This window comes from Sarcophilus harrisii, chromosome 4 (assembly GCF_902635505.1).
Source record: "Sarcophilus harrisii chromosome 4, mSarHar1.11, whole genome shotgun sequence".
Lineage (NCBI taxonomy): Eukaryota > Metazoa > Chordata > Mammalia > Dasyuromorphia > Dasyuridae > Sarcophilus > Sarcophilus harrisii.
In genome coordinates this window covers 301,944,475-301,964,973 of record NC_045429.1, presented here as the reverse complement: position 1 = coordinate 301,964,973, position 20,499 = coordinate 301,944,475, and the positions used below count along the sequence as shown (strand labels likewise).

Here is a 20,499-nt window from a genome sequence, read left to right as displayed (position 1 = left end):
AGCACGTTATAAATGTGAGTTATTATTATTTGCTTCCTTTCCGAGAACTGAGGGTTAGTTTCTTTTCCCACCATGCCTCTTATCAAGGCTATTCACCAGGACTAGCATCTCTCTCTGCCCTAGTAGAGCAGATGAGAGTCTGAAGAGATCAAATACATAAAGGGCTTTGTATCCCTAAAATGAGCACTGTATTATTACTAGAAATTGAAGAACATTTTTTCCTTTTTTTAATAGTATTTTATTTTTCCAAATACATGTAAAGATAATTTTCAGCAGTCGTTTTTGCAAACTTTGTGTTCCAAAAATTTCTCCCTACCTTCCTTACCTCTCCCCTCTCCAAGACAGCAAGTAATCCGATATAGATTAAATGTGCACAATTCTTTTAAACATATTTCTATTTCTGTCATTGTTGTCCAAGAAAAATCAGACCAAAAGGGAAAAACAACTTTAAAAAACAGTGAAACTACTATATTTTGATCCACATTCAATCTCCATAGTTCTCTCTCTGGATATGGATTGCATTTTCCATCCCAAATTTGTTGGAAATGTCTTAGATTTCTGTATTGCTGAAAAGAGCTAAGTTGATCATAACGCAATTTTGCTGTATACAATGTTCTCTTGATTTCAATCCCTTCACTCAGCATCAGTTCATGTAAGTCTTTCCCAGGCTTTTCCGAAACCAGCCTGTTCATCATTTCTAACAGAACAATAATATTCCATTACATTCATATATCATGACTTATGCAGTGATTCCTCAACTGATAGGCATCCTCTCAATTTCCTTTTCCTTGCTACCACAAAAAGAACTGCTGCAAACATTTTTGTACATATGAGTCCTTTTTTCTCTTTTAGGATTTTAATTTTGGGGGGATACAGAACCAGTATCCACAGTTTGATAGCCCTTTGGACATTGTTTCAAAATTGCTCTCCATGTAATTCCACAGAACTGAATTTATATATCTTTAAAATTGAAATCAGGATCAAAACCTCACAGTCTTCAACCTCCTTGTAAAATAGATACCTACCTCCTCCTCCTTCCTGACAAAATTTGTTCTCTTGCTTGATAAGCTCCTGGGCAAATGGCCCTCCCACCTTTGTTTGGCCCCCTCATCTGTGTTGTCACAATCCACTCAACTCCCCTATTGCTCTCGGAGCATTCTCTGGCCCCTCTTTTCATGTCTAATGAAGAACATATTCTTCAGAAACTTTGTGGAAGAGAAGATGGGAACCAAGTATGTGGAAGGACGGAGTGTTGAGTTTTCCAAGTCTTATGAGGAGAGCAGCCCTTCTACCCCGATCTTCTTCATTCTTTCTCCAGGGGTTGACCCCCTGAAAGACGTGGAAACATTAGGTAAGTTGTTCCCAACAATAACATCTGTGGAATGTTTTGTTGTTGATAACCATGCCTCAACCTCTGGAATTTTTCCAGCTCTGTGGTTTTCCTGTTTTTCTTTCTCTCAGGACAAAAGTTGGGATTTACCATCGACAATGGGAAAATCCATAATGTATCCTTGGGACAGGGACAAGAGGTGGTGGCTGAAAATGCTCTGGATGTGGCATCTGAGGAAGGACACTGGGTCATTCTGCAGGTACTTGATGGGAACCTTGGCCTCTCCAGGAAGACAGCCCCTCTCATGTACAGAAATTTAGCCAACCGTATTTATTAAATTTGTCTGGATCCAAGAGCTTGAAGATTAAAAGAAAATTTAAAAGTCTAGGGGTTGGCACAAAACAAACAAACAAAAAATGGAAAATATTCACTGAGAGGGAATGGGGAGATAACAAGATTAAAGATGATCAATCAATTAATCTACTTTTGTTTGTAGAACATCCATCTTGTTGCCAGATGGCTGAGCACTTTGGATAAGAAAGTAGAGAAGTATAGCACAGGAAGCCATGATGATTATCGAGTATACATCAGTGCAGAACCTGCACCATGCCCTGAAGTTCACATCATACCACAGGGCCTCCTGGAAAATGCCATAAAAATCACAAATGAGCCTCCTACAGGCATGCATGCTAACCTGCACAAAGCCTTGGACCTCTTTACACAGGTATGATTGTTTTTTTGGCAAGGCCCTCCTCTCTTTTCTCTCCCACACCTCTAAATGTTGTTTCTAGGAAGTGCTTAAGTGCCCTTCACCAATAATCAGCATACCAATCTTGAATATCACACACATGCACATACAAAGTATAAATATGTACAACACAATGGTCTTTCATTGCAAAACAGACATGGGCCTAAAATGCTTATATAATAAGAAATTTAGAAAAATGAATCAGAGGGCAGCTAGATAGCACAGTAAGTAGAGCACCACCCCTGAAGTCAGGAGGATCTGAGTTCAAATCTGGCCTCAGACACTTTAACACTTCCTAGCTATGTGACCCTGGACAAGTCACTTAATTCCAATTGCCTCAGCCAAAAAAAAAAAAAAAAAAAGAAAAGTGAATCACTCCTAGTGCAACAGAAGAGATTATTTAAAGGAACAACTTTAAAGGGAATCGCTTTGGAAAGCAAAACATTTTGCAATGCAACTCTTTCATTTGTGTATTTTTATTCTGAATATGCATATACAGTTTGCCCCAAAAGTCTTAGTGCATTTTTGAGCTTTAATAGCTTTTTTTGTTAAGCTATATAATTATGTCACTTAACTATTTAATGTCTTACCTAAATAGCTTAAAACTGCACTGACACCTTTGCGACACCTTGAATATATAGACATATGTTTATTATACTTCATTCATATGAGAATGATGCTGATCTTCCCTATTTTCAATAAGGTCATAACTGTCCTCATTTTCCAGATTTTTACTTTTGTTTTTCCTTATCCTGCATATACATTCATTTACAGATGCTTCTTTATTCTACTTCTGCAGCATCACTAGCACTCCTCTTCTTTAAACTTCGAAAGCCACCATCCTAGTTCAGCCTGGACTCTAGCAATGACCACCTAATTGCCTATATTATAAATTCCATACTACTTAGCTTGGCTTTCAAGGCCTTCCATAATTTGGCCCAATCTACTCTTTCGAAATCATCTCCCTCTACAAGAACCCTGTGTTGTAGCCACACTGGTCTACTCACCATATCCTAATGACAGGAAGCACATTTCTGCTTGTGATATTGATCCCACTGTGAATGTCATGCCATTCATTTTCATTTATGAAAATTCTTCAAGGAACAGCCCAATACTACCTATTCCATAAAGATTGACTATCCAATCCCATATTGACTTCTCCTTCCTTAAGATCCATAGCATTTGTTCTTCTAACCATTTACTTGAGTAGCTGATTATATATTGATTATCTCCTACATTGTCATTTAACTCACATGGTAACTTTTTTCATTTCCTATGTTCCCAATCGTCTTAAGATCCTTGTGCTTTTTCATTTTATTATTTATTTATTTGTTTGTTTGTTTTTCTCTGAATCCCCACAGTCCTTAGTGGAGGGACTGATAAATATGCGGAATAAATAGGAAGGCAGTTCACTACAGTGGAAAGAACATGGGCTCTGGGTTCAAATCTCAACTCTAACCTTTAGTATCTGTGTGTCCTTCGACAAATAAAAACTCTGTGGTCAAATATGACATGTAAAATACCAATGTGATTTCAAACAAACTGGTTAACTTCTTGGGACTTCAGTTTCTTCATCTGTAAGAGAGAGGTAAAGGAGTAGATCATTTAGGCCTCTGATCTTTTTTGCTATAAGTTTATAATCCTTTTTCCAGGATTTGAATGCTGACTCTTTATCTTGTGACTTTGGGCTAATCCTTCTTAGGGCCTCCATTCCCTCTTCTATAAAATGAGGGGGAAGAGGGTCCATGAGTGAGTCAAAAAATACTTTCTAAATGCCCTCTATGTTTCAGGTACTGTGCTAAGCACTGAGAATTTAAAGAAACGGAGAGACGGTCCTTGCTCTCAACTCAATTGAATTAGAGCTCAGAAGGAATTTGGTTCCTTCTAACTCTAAATCTTATGAGTGAATTCTCTTTTTGGCTAAGGAACTAAATATTCCTAATCACTTCAAAGATTGAGATACAAAGGCCTGAAATGAACAAGACAACTAAAGATGCTTTTCCACTGCCTACTATATTTGTTCCTAGGACATCTTCACACCTTGTCCAAATTATCTGATCAGTTTTTGTAAAAATGCCCCTATACCAGAAGCCAAGATGGCCTGTTTCATAAACTTCTGCAAAATCCCCCAATGCAGAGTTGTCTATTATCTATAAAACGTTTTATGATGTCAAAGTGGAGCTGCTCTTTGGCATGTTTCAAAAGCCCAAAAAGAATATAAAGTGGTCAGAATGTGCCAAACATAGACTTCTGATGTCAACTCTAAAGGATTAAATTGTTCTTTGTATTTCATGGGTTAAAAACCTTTGCGTTCTGTGAATTGCTGTAATCTTCTCCTTCCCTCCCTCTACTCTCCATGAGGTTTCCTATAACCTTCTGTTTGGAGCTGGCAGGCAACATTTATTTCCTGGCCAAGCCCCTCCTCTTCCATTTGCCCAATTTCTCTCTTGCTTTCTTAATTTTATTTCCTGGAGTTTTCAGGCAGGAAGTTGAGTTTGGGGGAAAAGGGGTCAGAGGTTGAGAAGAGCTGGTCTCCCTCACTTCCCTCGAACCAAAACTTTCCCATTCAAAAGAAAAGAGGCTGGATGGTAATTGAGGTACAAAGATGCTTCTGTTCTTTTCATGCTTTCCTATAAAGAAATCGAACTCAAAAGAACTTTAGCATTTGCTTTGTCCCTCTGAAATACAAGACGGAGCCTATCAATTTCCAACAATACTCGCATTTGTTCCAGTAGCTATGGATCCAACTCACTTAATAATGATAACTCATTGATTCAGACTTCTCTGGCTGGTATTAAGTGAGAACCAAGGAAAGGAAGAGAGAGAATAAGCCTTAAAAATCATCTGGTCTATCCCTGTAATTCTCAAGAGAAGAAAATTGAAATGAAAAATAAGAACTAATAATTTGCTCAAACATCAAAACTGATCAAGTGACTGAGCCAGAAGTCTTCTGGCTTTTTCCATGCTTAGGAAAAGGCAGGAGTGGAAGAGGGGGATGTCCTCATCTGGATTTAAGTCTAAGCCTTGAGGTGGAGCCAAGATGGTAGAGAGTAGACTGGATTCCCTCAGATCAATATCAGATCAAGCCTCTGAATTGGTTCTGGAGTGACAATCCTCATAAATATTTGGAATATAACAAATCTGCAGCAGGAGATAATTTGAAAGAACTTCAGGAAAGGTCTCTTTCAATCAGGAGGTAGTCCAGTGCAGGGATTCAGGGCAGAGGCTCCCACAGGCCAGGGAATTTATTGGAGAAACTCTTAGCCAAAATAAAGCAGCCTTGGCTACTCTGACCTGGTTCAGAACTGATGGATCAGCAGGCTAACTGTGAGACCTCCAACACAACTACAGAAGTGAATCTCAAAACCCCAGAAAAAGGTGGGACTTAACCATGCCCACCCATCACAGGAAGGAAGCCAGCAGCCCCAGCCTAGGGCAGAGTAAAGCCACTGTCACCTATAGAGGAAGCTTGGGACAATATCCCATTTGCTCTAAGAGCAGACTTCAACTTTTAAAAACTAAGCAAAAAATCAAAAAGAACTTTGACTATAGGTAGCTTTTATGGAGACAAGGAAGAACAGAGCTCAAACCCTGAGTGCATTAAAAATGTTTCCAGATGAAGCCTCCAAGGGTGATATGAGTTGGTCTTCATCTCATAAGACTCTCTTGGAAGAATTCAAAAAGGATCTTAAAAGAAAATTAGAAGAAAAATGGGGAAAGGAAATTAGAACTTTACAGGAGAGTTTGGAAAAGGAAACAAATTATATCAAGAAAAATCCTTAAAAAATAGATTTAGCAAAATAGAAAAAGAATAGAACTCCTTAAAAATAAATTTAATGAAATTGAAAAAATAAACAACTCCTTGAAAAACAGAATTTCTGAAATGAAAAAAAAAAAATCCAATAAACAGAACAACTCATATTTAAAAGTTCAATTGGCCAGATGCAAAAGGAGATTAAAAAGCTAATTGAAGAAAATAATTCCCTTAAAATTAGAATTGAACAAATATGTAAATGAATGACTCAATGAGACATCAAGAATCAGTCAAACAAAACCAAAAAAATGAAAAAAAAATAGAAGAAAATGTAAAATACCTCATCAGAAAAACAACTGACCTAGAAAACAGATCCAGGAGAAACAACCTAAGAAGTATTGGACTACCTAAGAATCATGATTTAAAAAAAAAAAAAAAAAAAAGCCTAGACTAGAAATCATCAAGAAGAACCAGGCTGATATCCTAAAACCAGAAGGTAAAATACCCACTGAAAGAATCCACTGATCACTTTCTGAAATGAAAGCCCTAAGGAATATCATAACTAAATTTCAGAATTATCAGATGAAGAGGAAAATACTGTAAGCATCCAGAAAGAATTCAAATATCAAGGAGCCACAATCAGTATTACCCAGAATCTACTAGCTTTGACTTGATTGAAAGACTGGTATATGATATTCTGCAGAGCAAAGGAGCTTGGAGAGCAGCCAAGAATCAACTATCCAGTAAAATGAAGCACTATCTTTCAGGGGAAAAGATGGACATTCAATGAAATATGTGAATTTCATTTATTTTTGATTAAAAGACCAGAGCTGAACAGAAAATCTGATCTTTAAATATAAATATAATTTATTTTATTTTATTTAAATATAAATATAAAACTCAACAGAAGCATAAAAAGGTAAAAAGGAAAGAAAAGAAGATATGTTTAATTCTTGAAAACTGTAGCTTTGTTAGAGGTATACTTAGAGAGTTTAGATATAAATTGACTTTAATGTGATGTTTATTAACAAGAAACTAGGGTATTTTGTCTTGAAAGAAGAAGGGGAGGTAAAATGGGATAAATTACTTCACATGAAGAGGCAAAAAAGACCTATTGCAATTGAAGGAAAGGAGGGAGGGAAATGAACACTGTTTGAACCTTAATATCATCAGATTTGGCTCAAAGAGAAGCTATCAGACATATTTAGTTTGTCTCACTCTATAGGGAAATAAGAAGGGAAAGAGGAAAGGAAAAGGGGAGGTTAATAGAAAGGAGAACAGAAGTAGAAGGGAAAAGGTATAAGGAAGGGAAAGGGGCTATAAAAGAGAAGGGGTGTTTGAAAGAGATGGTGGTCAGAAGCAAAATAATGGGGAAGAGGGAAAGGAGGAAAGGAAAGAGAAAAGTATAATTTGGAGAAAATAAGATGGTGAGAAATTCAGATTTAGTAATTTTAAGTGTAAATGTGAATGGGATGAATTCTCCTATAAAACGGAAGTGTATAGCAGACTGAATTAAAAGCCAGAATCCTACAATATGTTGTTTACAAGAAACATATTTAAAGCAGAGACATACAGAGTAAAGATAAAAGGCTGGAGCAGAATCTATCATGCTTTAGCTGAAGTTAAAAATTTAAAAAAAAAAAACTAACAGGGGAAGTGTGAAGACCGAGTTAGCACCCTGGATATCTTAGAATCGGCCAGAGTCCTTGGTCTTTATTCTTGGTCTTTAGGGATAGAAGTGAATTGGATGGATGCAGGATCTCCACAATCTCCTTTTTTCCTTGTCTACCCAAAGTGACTCTAGCTTGTCTTATTCCACCCCCTAATCCTTCCCACAATTCTCTGTATACACCAAAAGATTGAACCAGCACAAAATAGTGGGAAGGGCCATTTTCCAAGCATATGCTTAGAGTATTGTCCAATGGTAATTAGCCTTAAGTGCTTGGTTGTTCAACCTCAGTGCATCAACTCAGACTTTCAGCCCTTTACAGGGAAGCAATTCTGATCTCAGATCAAGCAAAAGCAAAAATAAATCTAAAAGAGATAAGGAAGGAACTACATTTTGCTAAAGGGTACCACAGATAATAAAGTATTATTAATACTTAAACATATATGCACCAAGTGGTATAGCATCTAAATTCCTAAAGGTGAAGTTAAGAGCTTCAAGAACAAATAGAAAGCAAAACTATGCTAGTGGGGGATCTCAACCTTGCTCTATCAGAACTAGATAAATTGAAGCACAAAATAAATGAGAGAGAAGTTAAGGAGATAAATAGAATTTTAGAAAAGTAAGGTATAATAGCCCTTTGGAGAAAACTGAAGGAGAAAATGGAACTAATACAAAAACTGACCATGTATTAGGGCATAAAAACCTCAAAAATCAAATGCAGAAAGGCAGAAACAATAAATGTATTTTTTTCAGATCATGATACAATAAAAATTACATGAAATGAAGGACCAGGGAAAAAAATAAACCAAAAATTAATTGAAAACTAAATAATCTAATCCTAAAGAATGAGCAGGTGAAACAACAAATCATAGACCTAACTGATAATTTCATTCTAGAGAATGACAATGATGAGACAACATACCAAAATTTATAGAATGCAGCCAAAGCAGTTCTTAGGGGAAATTTTATATCTTTAGATGCTATAGCATAAAATAGAGAAAGAAAAGATCAATGAATTGGGCATGCAATTAAAAAAAAAACTGGAAAAAGAACAAATTAAAAAACCCCAATTAAATATCAAATTTGAAACCCTGAAAATAAAAGGGGAGATTTAAAAAAAGTGAAAGAAAACTAATGAACTAATAAACAAAACTAAGAGTTGGTTTTATGAGGAAAAATAAAACCATAGATAAATCTTTAGTTAATTTGATTAGGAAAAAGGAAAGAAGAAAATCAAATTGTTGATATAAAAAATGAAAAGGGTGAACTTTCCACCAATGAAGAGGAAATTAGAGCAATAATTAGGAGGTACTTTGCCAATAAATCTGATAATGTAAGTGAAATGGATGAACATTTATAGAAATATAGATTGCCCAGATTAACAAGGAAGGAAATAAATTACTTAGTCCCATTTTAGAAAAAGAAATTGAACAAGCTATTAATCAACTCCCTAAGAAAAAATCTCCAGGGCCAGATAGATTTACAAATGAATTCTACCAAACATTTAATGAACAATTAATTTAGTACTATGCAAACTATTTGGAAAAAATAGGGAAAGGTGTCCTATCAAATTTCTTTTATGACACATATATGGTATTAATACCTACACCAGTTAGGGTCAAAATAGAGAAAGAAAATCATAAACCAATTTCCCTAATGCAAAAATCTTAAATAAAATATTAGCAAAGAATATAGCAAGTTATCACCAGGATAATATACCATGACCAATGTAGGATTTTTACCAGATATGCAGGGCTGATTCAATTGTTAGGAAAAGTATTAGCATAATTGACTATATCAATAATCAAACTAACACAAATCATATGATTATCTCAATAAATACAGAAAAAGCATTTGAAAAAATCTAATATCCATTCCTATTAAAAATATTAGAGAGCATAGGAACCAATGGAGTTTTCCTTAAGATGATCAGTAGCATCTATTTAAAGCATCATCAAGCATCATCTGTAATGGGGATAAACTAGAAATATTCCCAGTAAGATCAGGAGTGAAACAAAGTTACCCACTATCATCATTATTATCTAATATTATATTAGAAACGTTAGCTTTAGCAATAAAAGGAAAAAAGTTAAAGAAATTAGAGTAGGTGATGACAAAACCTAATCACTCTTTGCAGATGATATCATGGTATACTTAGAGACTCTTAGAGAATCAACTAATAAACTCCTAGAAACAATTCATGACTCTAGCAAAGTTGCAGGATACAAAATAAATCCACATAAACCATCAGCATTTCTATATGTTACCAACAAAGTCCAGCAGCAACAGATAAAAAGAGAAATTCCATTTAAAATAATTGTGGATAATATAAAACATTTTATCTACAGTTATTTTATATATATATAAAACATTTTGGAATCTACCTACCAAGACAAAGTCAAGATCTATATGAACTCAATTACAAAACACTTTTGACATAAAGTCAGATCTAATCAACTGCAAGAATATCAAGTGCTTATAGGTAGGCCAAGCTAATATAATAAAAATTAAAATTCTACCTAAATTAATCTAATTCCGTGCCATACTAATCAAACTCCCAAGAAATTATTTTACAGAGCTAGGAAAAAAAAAAGTTCATTTGAAAGAAAAAAAAGGTCAAGAATTTCAAGGGAATTAATGAAAAAATACAAATGAAGGTGGCCTAGCTACACCAGACATAAAAGCATATTTTAAAGCAGCAGTTATCAAAACCATTTGGTATTGGCTAAGAAATAGAGTAGTTGATCAATGAAATAGGTTAAGTTCAAAAGACACAATAGTCAATGACTATAATAATCTAATGTTTGATAATCAAAGCCCCTAACTTCTGAGATAAGAACTCACTATCTGACAAAAACTGCTGGGAAAATTGGAAATTAGTATGACAGAAACTAGGGAGTGACCCACACCTAACACCCTACACCAAGATAAGGTCAAAATGGGTTCATGATTTAGACATAAAGTATGACGACATAAGCAAATCAAAAAAATAAATAAATAAATAAAGGATAGTTTACAGCTCAGATCTGTGGAGAAGGAAGGAATTTGTAGCCAAAAAAGAACTAAAGTACATTATGGAATGCAAAATGGATAATTTTGATTATATTAAGTTAAAAAGGTTTTGTACAAACAAAACTAATGCAGACAAGATTAGAAGGGAAGCAATAAACTGGGAAAAAAATCTTTATATCAAAAGATTCTGATAAAGGCCTCAGTTCTAAAATATATAAAGAATTGTCTCAAATTCATAAGAACACAAACCATTCTCCAATTGATAAATGGTCAAAGAATATGAACAATTTTCAGATGAAGAAATTAAAAGCATTTCTAGTCAAGTGAATAAATGCTCCAAATCTCTCTTGATCAGAGAAATGCAAATTAAGACAACTCTTAGGAACCACTACATACCTCTCAGATTGGCTAAAATAATAGGAAAAGGTAATGACGAATGTTGGAGGGGATGTGGGAAAACTGAGACAATAAAACATTGTTAGTGGAACCACTACATACCTCTCAGATTGACTAAAATAACAGGAAAAGGTAATGACGAATGTTGGAGGGGATGTGGGAAAACTGAGACAATAAAACATTGTTAGTGGAGTTGTGAACTGATTAAAGCATTCTGGAAAGCAATTTGGAATTAAGTTCAAAGAGTTATCAAACTCTGCATAAGCTTTGATCCAGCAGTGTTTCTACTGGGCCTGTATTCCAAAGACACCATAAGAAAGGGAAAAGGACCCACATGTACAAAAATGTGTGTAGCAGCCCTTTTTGTAGTGAAAAGAAACTGAAAACTGAGTGGTTGCCTGAGTGGAGTTGTGGCTGAATAAATTATGGTAATTGAATGTTATGGAATATTATTGTTCTATAAGAAATGATCAGCAGGCTGATTTCAGAAAGGCTTGGAGAGACTTACATGAACTGATGCTAAGTGAAGTGAGTAGAACCAGGAGAACATTGTACAAAGCAACAGCAAGATTATACAGCGATTGATTCTAACAGAAGTGGCTCTTTTCAATGTGGTGGTTTTCTGGAGGCAGTCTTAGTTTCAGTTAAAATAAATAATTACTCCAAAATTGCAGCCAGCTGATAAAAATGCAAACGTTTATTTCTTCTTCCAAAATAGCCCGGTTAGTTGAGACCTAACTCTCTGCTTGAGCTCTAAAAGATCTTGCAGCTTTGTCCTTGACTTCTGCCTCCAGCCAGCACCAAGGTAGAAGATACGATGAATCTCTCTTGCCTCGAAGATAGGGCTTGTAGGCTTTCTTCCAGAGTGTCCTGTGGCCCTGAGAGCTTCTTGCTTATATGCTGTACACTGAGTACACATCCATCATTATATCACTGGGAAACCATTATTTGTTGTCGGATTAAATCAGTGCTAAACTAGATTTAACCATTGTTTCTATCAGTTCCACTTAGTACCTTGTTTCAAGTTCTGGCCCAAAATATCTCTTTCTAAGATCAAATCAGCTCCAATGGCTTAACAGTTTGTAAAGATTCCAACATTTCAACACCTTGATTTATATCAGTTCTGATAGACTTGTGATGGAGAGAGACCTCTTCATCCAGAGAGAGGACTATGGGAACTGAGTGTGGATCACCACACAGTATTTTCACTTTTTTTGTTCTTATTTGCTTGCTTTTTGTTTTCTTTCTCATTTTTTTCCTTTTTGATCTGATTTTTCTTTTGCATCATGATAATTATGGAAATATGTATAGAAGAATTGCACATGTTTTAACATATATTGGATTATTTGCTATCAAATAAAGGGAGGGGTATGGGGAAAAAGGAAAAAAATTGCAACACAAGGTTTTGTAAGGGTGAATGCTGAAAACTATATTATGCATATATTTTGAATATAAAAAAGCTTTAAAAAATTACCAAGGAACACATAGTGAGATAATTCATTCCTTCAAAAAAAAAAAAAAGTCCAAGCCTTGAAGAGCTCCCCCTAAAAAAAAAAAAAATTTAAGGTTCAATCAAATAAATATAATATGTTTTATTACAGTCAGAAAACAAGAATACATTAAGCAACAGACGCTGTGTTCATGCTGGAAATAAAAAGAAAATCAAGAAACACGATTATAATACTAATAAAATGTTAGATTCATTTTGACAAAACTTTTTAAAAGCACTAAAGCATATTTATATTGCAAAAATTACTCGATAATGATAAATATAAATGAACTTATATAGTCATTTGCAATGATAATAATAGCCAATATTTATATAGTGCTACCTCATTTGATCCTCAAAACAAACTTGTAAGATTGGTATGTTAGAGTTCTCAGCTTGATCACAGCTTTGAAGTTTTGTTATTCTGTGTATTTGAAAATAATAAAACCATATCTTCTTTATAAATTGTTATTTCAGTCTTTTCACTAATTCAAGATGCTCATCCCATCTTTCATCCGTCAATTAGGTTATTGAGATTTGCCTGGCAATTAGCAAATTATTCAGTTTCTTAGTAAAGTATGTGGCCAACATTCCATTAATAGAAAAATTTGATGCCCTTCCCAAGCAAAATATCACTCCCTTTATTCTCTCTCTTTGTTGAAATTTTTTTATACAAGGATGGTTTAGTCAAACCTTTAGAATAAAAACTTAAGATCTGACTTTTTTAACCTATCTCTTTCTTAGGATACACTGGAAATGTGCACTAAGGAAATTGAATTTAAATGCATACTGTTTGCCCTCTGTTATTTCCATGCCGTAGTGGCAGAGAGGCGTAAATTTGGAGCTCAAGGTTGGAACAGAATCTACCCTTTCAACAATGGAGACCTAACCATCTCTATCAGTGTTCTTTTTAATTACCTGGAAGCAAATCCCAAGGTAAAAAAAAAAAAAAAAAAAAAAAAAAAAGCTTGCCTAAGAAGAGCAACTTATATGATGATCACAAAGTCAATTTTTCCTCCCTGAGGTTGTGGGTTATTAATATAACTGCTCTCTGTCTCCTGTCAGTTTTTTGTTAACCTCACCACATGAGGGCAAGCCCTGTCTTGTGTAAGGAAGAGAGTTGCATAGGGGAAAATCAGAAGGCAGAAGTATGACCTTTGGCTCCCGAAAATGTTCTTACCCTTTCCTGAAAACACCCCGCCACACGCCACTCCTAGAATACACAATGACAATGAGGGATATATCTACCAGGTGTACCTGGTTGAAGGGATTTTTCTGTGTAAATCAACAATAGATGTCTTGTGCCCTGAGGGGGAAAAAACCAATTTATACATGGCTTCCTTGACATTTTCATAACTACTTAATACAATTGTCACTACTCTTAATTATTAGAGGGCAGCTAAATGGCACAATTGAATACCAGGCCTGAAGTCAGGAAAACCCAAGTTCAAATTCAGCCTTGGACACATAGCAACAATGTGACTCAAGGCAAGTCACTTTATTTGACTCGGTTTCCTCATCTGTAAAATGAGCTGGAGAAGGAAATGGCAAACCAGCACAGTATCTTTTGATAAGAAACTCCCAAATGGAATCACTGAGAATTAGATAATGACTGAAATAACTGACAACAAATCCCCCACCTGTTACCTATCAGGTCTTCATTGAAGATACTCTTTCTGGTACCTTTGAAACCATCCTCCTTTCATTTCAGATTGATTATGCCTCAATGTAGCCACTTTCCCCCTCTGCTCAGACCCTTGAGTTGCTCCCCAGTGCCAAAAGTTTAAATTCCTTAGCCTAGATTTAAGATTCTGCGGTTTGGTGGTAATCTTTCTAGTTGTAATCCTCAGGACTTAACTCCAGGTATGTCATTTCTCCATTACTATTCTCATTACTATTTCTACTCCTTTAGGCTGTCTCATCTTCTACCTTCAATTGATTCTTTCTTATCCTTTAAGGCCACACTCAAATTTCACAGTCTCCATAAAGCTTATTTTGATTCCCAAAAACTATTCCCCCAAATGAATGTTAACTGTTTGCATTTTTGGTTCTTCTTCCCGAGTTATTTTTACCTTCTGAATTCAATTCTTCCTATGCAACAAGAGAACTGTTTGGTTCTGCACACATATATTGTATCTAGGATATACTGTGACATATTTAACATGTATAGGACTGCTTGCCATCTGGGGGATGGGGTGGAGGGAAAGAGGGAGGGGGAAAATCTGAACAGAAGTGAGTGCAAGGGATAATGTCGTAAAAAATTACCCAGGCATGGGCTCTGTCAATAAAAAGTTATAATTTAAAAAAAAAAAATCCCCCCACCCTGCACTTGGTTTTCACCTTTTTAAATTCATACATTAGTTCTGCCAGAGTCCTTACTAGATTCCAAATTCAAGGAAGGCAAGAATCATCTTATTCATTTCTCCCCTACCACAAGGCATATCCCCTCCACTATGAGCATTTTTATAAATGCCAAAGCAGATCATAAATGATGGCTGAAGCTGTTTAAAGTCGATCTGTTCCCTTCCACTTAAAAAGCAGAACAACCAAAATCTAGGTCCAAGACAGCTAGTGTTAAAAAGAGAAACCAAGGTGAGAGTCCTATAGCATCTACTGATGTTTGTAGAGATCATTGCCTGCAGAGAAATTCACATTAAGACTGCTGTCACTGATGGCTGAAGTTATACTGCAGGGCAATGCTTTCAGAGCTACAGTCTGTTCCAAACAAAGTGAGGCCTTCATCCTCACACAAATTTGCATTTTAGAATCTCCATCACTGAGGAGGTCTCACGGTTGATATTTTAAATCTAATGCTTCATTTGGAATGGAAGAGTAGGGAAGAGGGGCCACCTCTGACTCAGCCCTGCTTAACTCCCAAGTTTACTTTCTCTGCAGTAAGGACAGGTGGTGGCAATATCAAGCTTATATGATGGAAGGCTCCACTAGGGGGTGTGCAAAGGCAGGGAGAAAAGACTGAAACACTTAACATCTTATTTGGGACTAAAAAGATAAATCACTTATGATGTGTAAGAACGGATCTCTGAATTACAATCATCATTCCTTGACCCCAATCTAGAGTTGGCTATAGATCTTCATAGAGCTCTAGTGTAGTTTACTTACATTAACATTACCAGGGAAAAGAAATCTTATGACAATACCTACACACACACACACACACACACACAGCCAAAAATCATAAGTCTTTTGCTTTCTTTCTCTTTTTGTTGAAATAGTCTGCCCATGAGGATTTTAATGTGTAGAAATGGGTTATAATAATAACAACTAATATTAATAAGTAACTTGAGTTTTACAAATCCCTCATTTTAGCCTTACAACCACCCTGGAAGGTTTTATACCCATCTTACAGATGAGGACATTAAAGTGACTTGTCTGAGGCTTAATGTTCATCTGTCTTCTCTAAAAAAGCATTTAGGAGTCCTGGAAAAACTATTCCAGAAGAAGGGTAGGTCTCATTGTATAACAAGATTCTAGTTGAAATTTCTGCCAAAAACTCAGAATCATCTTTTAGTTAGAAGAAAAGATTTGCAACTGTTTAGCAGTTTTCTCTTCAGGAAAAAATTTTTTTTAATTAAAAGCAATTTATAAGCACTCCCCTCTCTTACTAGGAACTTCTTCCTCTCCCCCACTTTCAGAGGTATAAAAATCAGGTAACTGTTACACAGAAAGCCAAAGGAAGCAGCAGGCCCTAGACAAGTCATCAAACCCACATTAAAAATTACTTTTTCTTTTTCCTGCTTTGTCATTTTTATACCTATATTCAATGCTTAATCCCTCACTGGCTCACCTCTTCATTTGAATTTCCTTTCTGGTTTGAGCTCTGATCATTACTTAAGGATATTGGATGCAGGACATTCAGGTGATGAAGCACAATCTGAGCACTGGCTTTACCAGACTCCCATGCTCAGATGTTCAGTCTGATGCTTCTTCTGCTCCTTTACTATCCATCTGCTCAGGACAATAAACAAAACAAACTTAACAAACACTTATTAATTACCTTATATAAACTGAGTACCAGGATAGATAGAAAGCCACATCAAAGTCTCTGCCCTTAAAAGGGTTTACAATCTACTCGGGAAAAATCATGTGAAATAAAACCTAGATTTAGTGGAGGGAACTGTATTTAATTCCAGCTCTGCCACTTAATAGCTGTGTAACCTTAGAGCAGAGATATCAAACATTTGGTCCTGCATTGCACTGCAAACCAAATTAAAGTGAAATTGGGAAATATTTAATAAAATATACAGTAGAACATAGATAATGTTAATATATAGTTTTCTAAGTCAGGCAGATCACAGGGATCCTCATGTATGGTTTGAGGGGAAGAAGGATGCTATTATCACTGGCCCAGTATAATCTTCTGAGCCTCAGTTTACTCATCTTTAAAAAGAAAGTATCCTTTCTAAGGTCCCTTTTAGCTTTAAATCTATTATCCTATGAAAATAAATTCTACTAAAAGTTCCCCACAGGGACTGACTCTTTCTTTTAGTAAAGCAATCACACTTTCTTCTATTGAACTATTTCCTGGCATTGAACTTACCTTTGGAGCTGAGATGCCCTGGGGAATAAACCATGATCAGGAAAGATAATCAGAATCTTCCCTATCTCATAAAGCCAAATCAATGATGGTAGATCTCTCACAGCAGAGGTAGAAGATTGATGGCCTAATATGTGTTTTCATTTAGGAATCCTTCATTGCTTAGGTATTTGAGCTAAGTACAGAACTGGCTTGATGCTGAGAAAATAGCAACTTTGAGGTCAATGGGAAGATAGTATTCACCCCCAAAAATCTAATTTAGGGGAAAAAAAGGAAATCAAGCAAGCAGTGACTCTGTGTGCTGATAAAATAGAGCAGGAAAAGGAAAGAGCAATGACAACTTAAAAGAAAGTGAAGGGTCATGAGAATAGATAAAGATGGCACAATCAACAAGCATCAAGCATTTAATGGCAATTATAAAGAAAATTATAACATGTAGAGAAAAACATATAATTATACAAGAACATTCTTGTTCTGACCTCTCTGTGCCCCTCCTAAGGTGCCATGGGATGATCTACGCTACCTTTTCGGGGAAATTATGTATGGAGGCCACATCACAGATGACTGGGACCGCCGACTCTGTCGGACATACCTGGGAGAATACATTCGAACAGAGATGCTGGAAGGAGAGTTGCTCTTGGCCCCTGGATTTCTGATCCCTCCTAACTTAGATTACAAAGTGAGTAACCATGCCCCTTAGGAATGGCTAACAAATTAAACATGAGCACAATAGCAGAAAAAGTTAATTCCCCCCCACCCCACCCCCATGAGCTCTTTGATAGGAGCCTTTCAATATAAATGGATTATCAATAATTGAGCAAAGAACGAAGGCAACTAAAAGAACTGGAGATTTGAAATACAGTAAGAGGAAATTTTCTACTTGTAGTGGGGAGGAAGTGGGAGTAACCATAAATAGCATGGGGATTTGGGATTGGTTAAGAGGCTAGAACTGGAGTTTGGGAAGATCAGATACAAAACCGTTTAGTAAACATGAGGGACACATTGTCTAGCAATATCATCTTGGTTTCAGATGCATTCTTTCTTAAATCCTATTATTGGGTTTTTTCCTCCCCCAGGGTTACCACGAATACATAGATGAAAACTTGCCACCTGAAAGTCCCTATTTATATGGTCTGCACCCCAATGCAGAAATTGGTTTCTTGACAGTCACCTCTGAGAAGCTATTCCGAACTGTTCTGGAAATGCAGCCCAAAGAATCTGACTCAGGAGCAGGAACGGGAGTATCTCGGGAGGAAAAGGCAGGAAATTTTTAATTAAATATCTGACACAGATTGAGGGAAAAGGACAAATGGGAAACTTTTGATCTCTCAGTTCTCAGATTATAAAACCCAATGTTTTTAGTTGGTTGCTATACAACTCTTCCTTCTTGGTCTCTCACATCATGCTATATAAATGAGAAAATCTTGGCAACATCTAGAAATCCTTGGTAATGAAGAATCAGGACTGAGACATATTTGGATGTTTTTTCGTTTATTAAAAGATAACTCTTCATGACTTCTGCTGAAAGCTCCTAAACCCTAAAGATTGCAAAAAAGCAGGACAATGTCATCCTGTTTCAGTTGAACCCTAAAGGGTCAAACCATTTTCTGGTGGCAGCCAGACTAGGCCTCTCCTTGTCTTTCCTTCAGAAGCCCTGATTTATGGATATTTTGGTCAGGAAAACTGACTTTACACATAGCAAGACATGAAAAAAAATTTTTTTTTTTTTTACTTCCACAACTATGATAATACAAAACAAAGACCCTCTAGTCTAGTGATAAGTAACGGGGATATGTTGGGATTTTGCAGGTCAAAGCTGTACTGGATGAAATCCTTGATAAGCTCCCGGAGACATTTAACATGGCCGAAATTATGTCAAAGGCAGCTGAAAAGACACCCTACGTAGTAGTCGCCTTTCAAGAATGTGAAAGAATGAACATCCTGACTAATGAAATGCGCCGTTCATTGAAGGAGCTGAATCTGGGATTAAAGGTGAAAAAATATGAAATGTAAATGAAGATCTGGCTTAGGGAAAAGATCACCCACAGTGGGTATGGCTCCCTGTACTGTCAAACATACAAAATCCCCATGTTCCCTCATATCTTTTCCTAATACAGTGCTATCTACATGAAACTGTATCCTAAATACTATGGAACTGAGTAAGAAAAAAAATGGAAGCCCACCATAAGCAGATCTTTCAGGCATTCTGTAGTTCCCTTTATACTATTACTATACATGCAATCAGAGATAGTCAGCGCACATAGTATTTGCTATATAGACAAATGCTTATTCCCTTCCCTCCATTTCTGAAACAATAACATGTGCATCTAGTATCTGGGTCCTTACCAGGCTCACACTACTTTTCATATTGATCTCTGTGATTCAGTTGCCCTAGCAAAATCAGGCCACACACACCTTGAGTCAACTTAAATGACAAGTTAGCTACCTGTCCCATTTGCAGTACACGTGATGATGAGCTGATATTGGCCCATCTCTACCTGGGTTTCTTTTGTGTTCCTTAGGGGGAACTGACCATCACAACAGACATGGAAGAGCTTTCCAATGCACTGTTTTATGACAATGTGCCTGATGCATGGGTAACTCGGGCCTACCCCTCCATGATGGGTCTGGCAGCTTGGTATGCTGACCTCATTCTTCGGATCAGAGTAAGTAGTTTCTTCTCTTCTGGCTTTTCTGCTTGGCCCAGGACCAAGGATCTCTAAAGGGAGGGCCCGCTAGAAGGAGAAGGCTTGAGAAATGATTTCCCTTCAAAGTCTCTAAAACTACAATTGTCAACTTAGCCTTTTGTCATTACATGGCAGGAAAGGCCTGGCCCATACCCCTCAAGGCTTCCTATAACAATGGAAGCATTTCCTCTTTAAAAAATAAACAAGTATGAAGGGAGAATAGTTTTCACCAACATGAAAATTGTGAGATATTCCCAAGGCGAGTAAGGGCAGATACAAAGTGAAGCGTGTGCAGGATCGAGTCCCCTGCTGCACTAAGCAGGATGACTTTAGTGTCTTGTTGGAACGTCTAATCTAATTAAGCTTCAATTTTAAATTAAGTCCCTTTTTGACCCTTCTCTTCCTGTTCCCTCATTTAAAATGGAGCCAAACAGCAAACCTACGTCATACATAGGAAGGCAGTGGAGCTTCATTGATTGCTCTTTGTAAAGCTGTCTGCTTGCTGACCTGACAGGCAAGGGAAGGAGGCATTCTAGCATTACTTCTGCTTAGTGAGGCTCAAGACAAGGGCTGCTTATTCACAAGTCTCCCTCCATGTTTTCTTCCAGGAACTTGAGGCCTGGACAACAGATTTTGCCCTGCCCACGACAGTGTGGTTGGCTGGCTTCTTTAATCCCCAATCCTTCCTCACTGCTATCATGCAGTCCATGGCCAGAAAAAATGAGTGGCCCCTGGATAAGATGTGCCTTGCTGTAGAAGTGACCAAGAAAACCAAGGATGATATGACTGCCCCTCCGAGGGAAGGGGCCTATGTCTACGGCCTCTTTATGGAAGGTAAAAAGGCAACCTAACAAAACTT

General features: G+C 36.6%; 1 protein-coding gene across 3 annotated transcripts in view; it reads left to right on the top strand.

The window, feature by feature from the left end:
* Positions 1-20,499, top strand: part of DNAH17 (dynein axonemal heavy chain 17) — a 254,986-nt gene that overhangs the window by 232,473 nt on the left and 2,014 nt on the right. For 2 of the 3 annotated variants that reach the window (XM_031965573.1, XM_031965572.1), the window contains 9 exons: positions 1,203-1,351; positions 1,462-1,589; positions 1,827-2,054; positions 13,143-13,334; positions 17,453-17,632; positions 18,030-18,212; positions 18,763-18,945; positions 19,476-19,619; positions 20,249-20,474. In XM_031965573.1, the coding sequence (XP_031821433.1) occupies positions 1,203-1,351; positions 1,462-1,589; positions 1,827-2,054; positions 13,143-13,334; positions 17,453-17,632; positions 18,030-18,212; positions 18,763-18,945; positions 19,476-19,619; positions 20,249-20,474 (1,613 nt within the window). The remainder of the gene's footprint in view (positions 1-1,202; positions 1,352-1,461; positions 1,590-1,826; positions 2,055-13,142; positions 13,335-17,452; positions 17,633-18,029; positions 18,213-18,762; positions 18,946-19,475; positions 19,620-20,248; positions 20,475-20,499) is intronic. The other variant, XM_031965574.1, reaches the window with a different exon arrangement.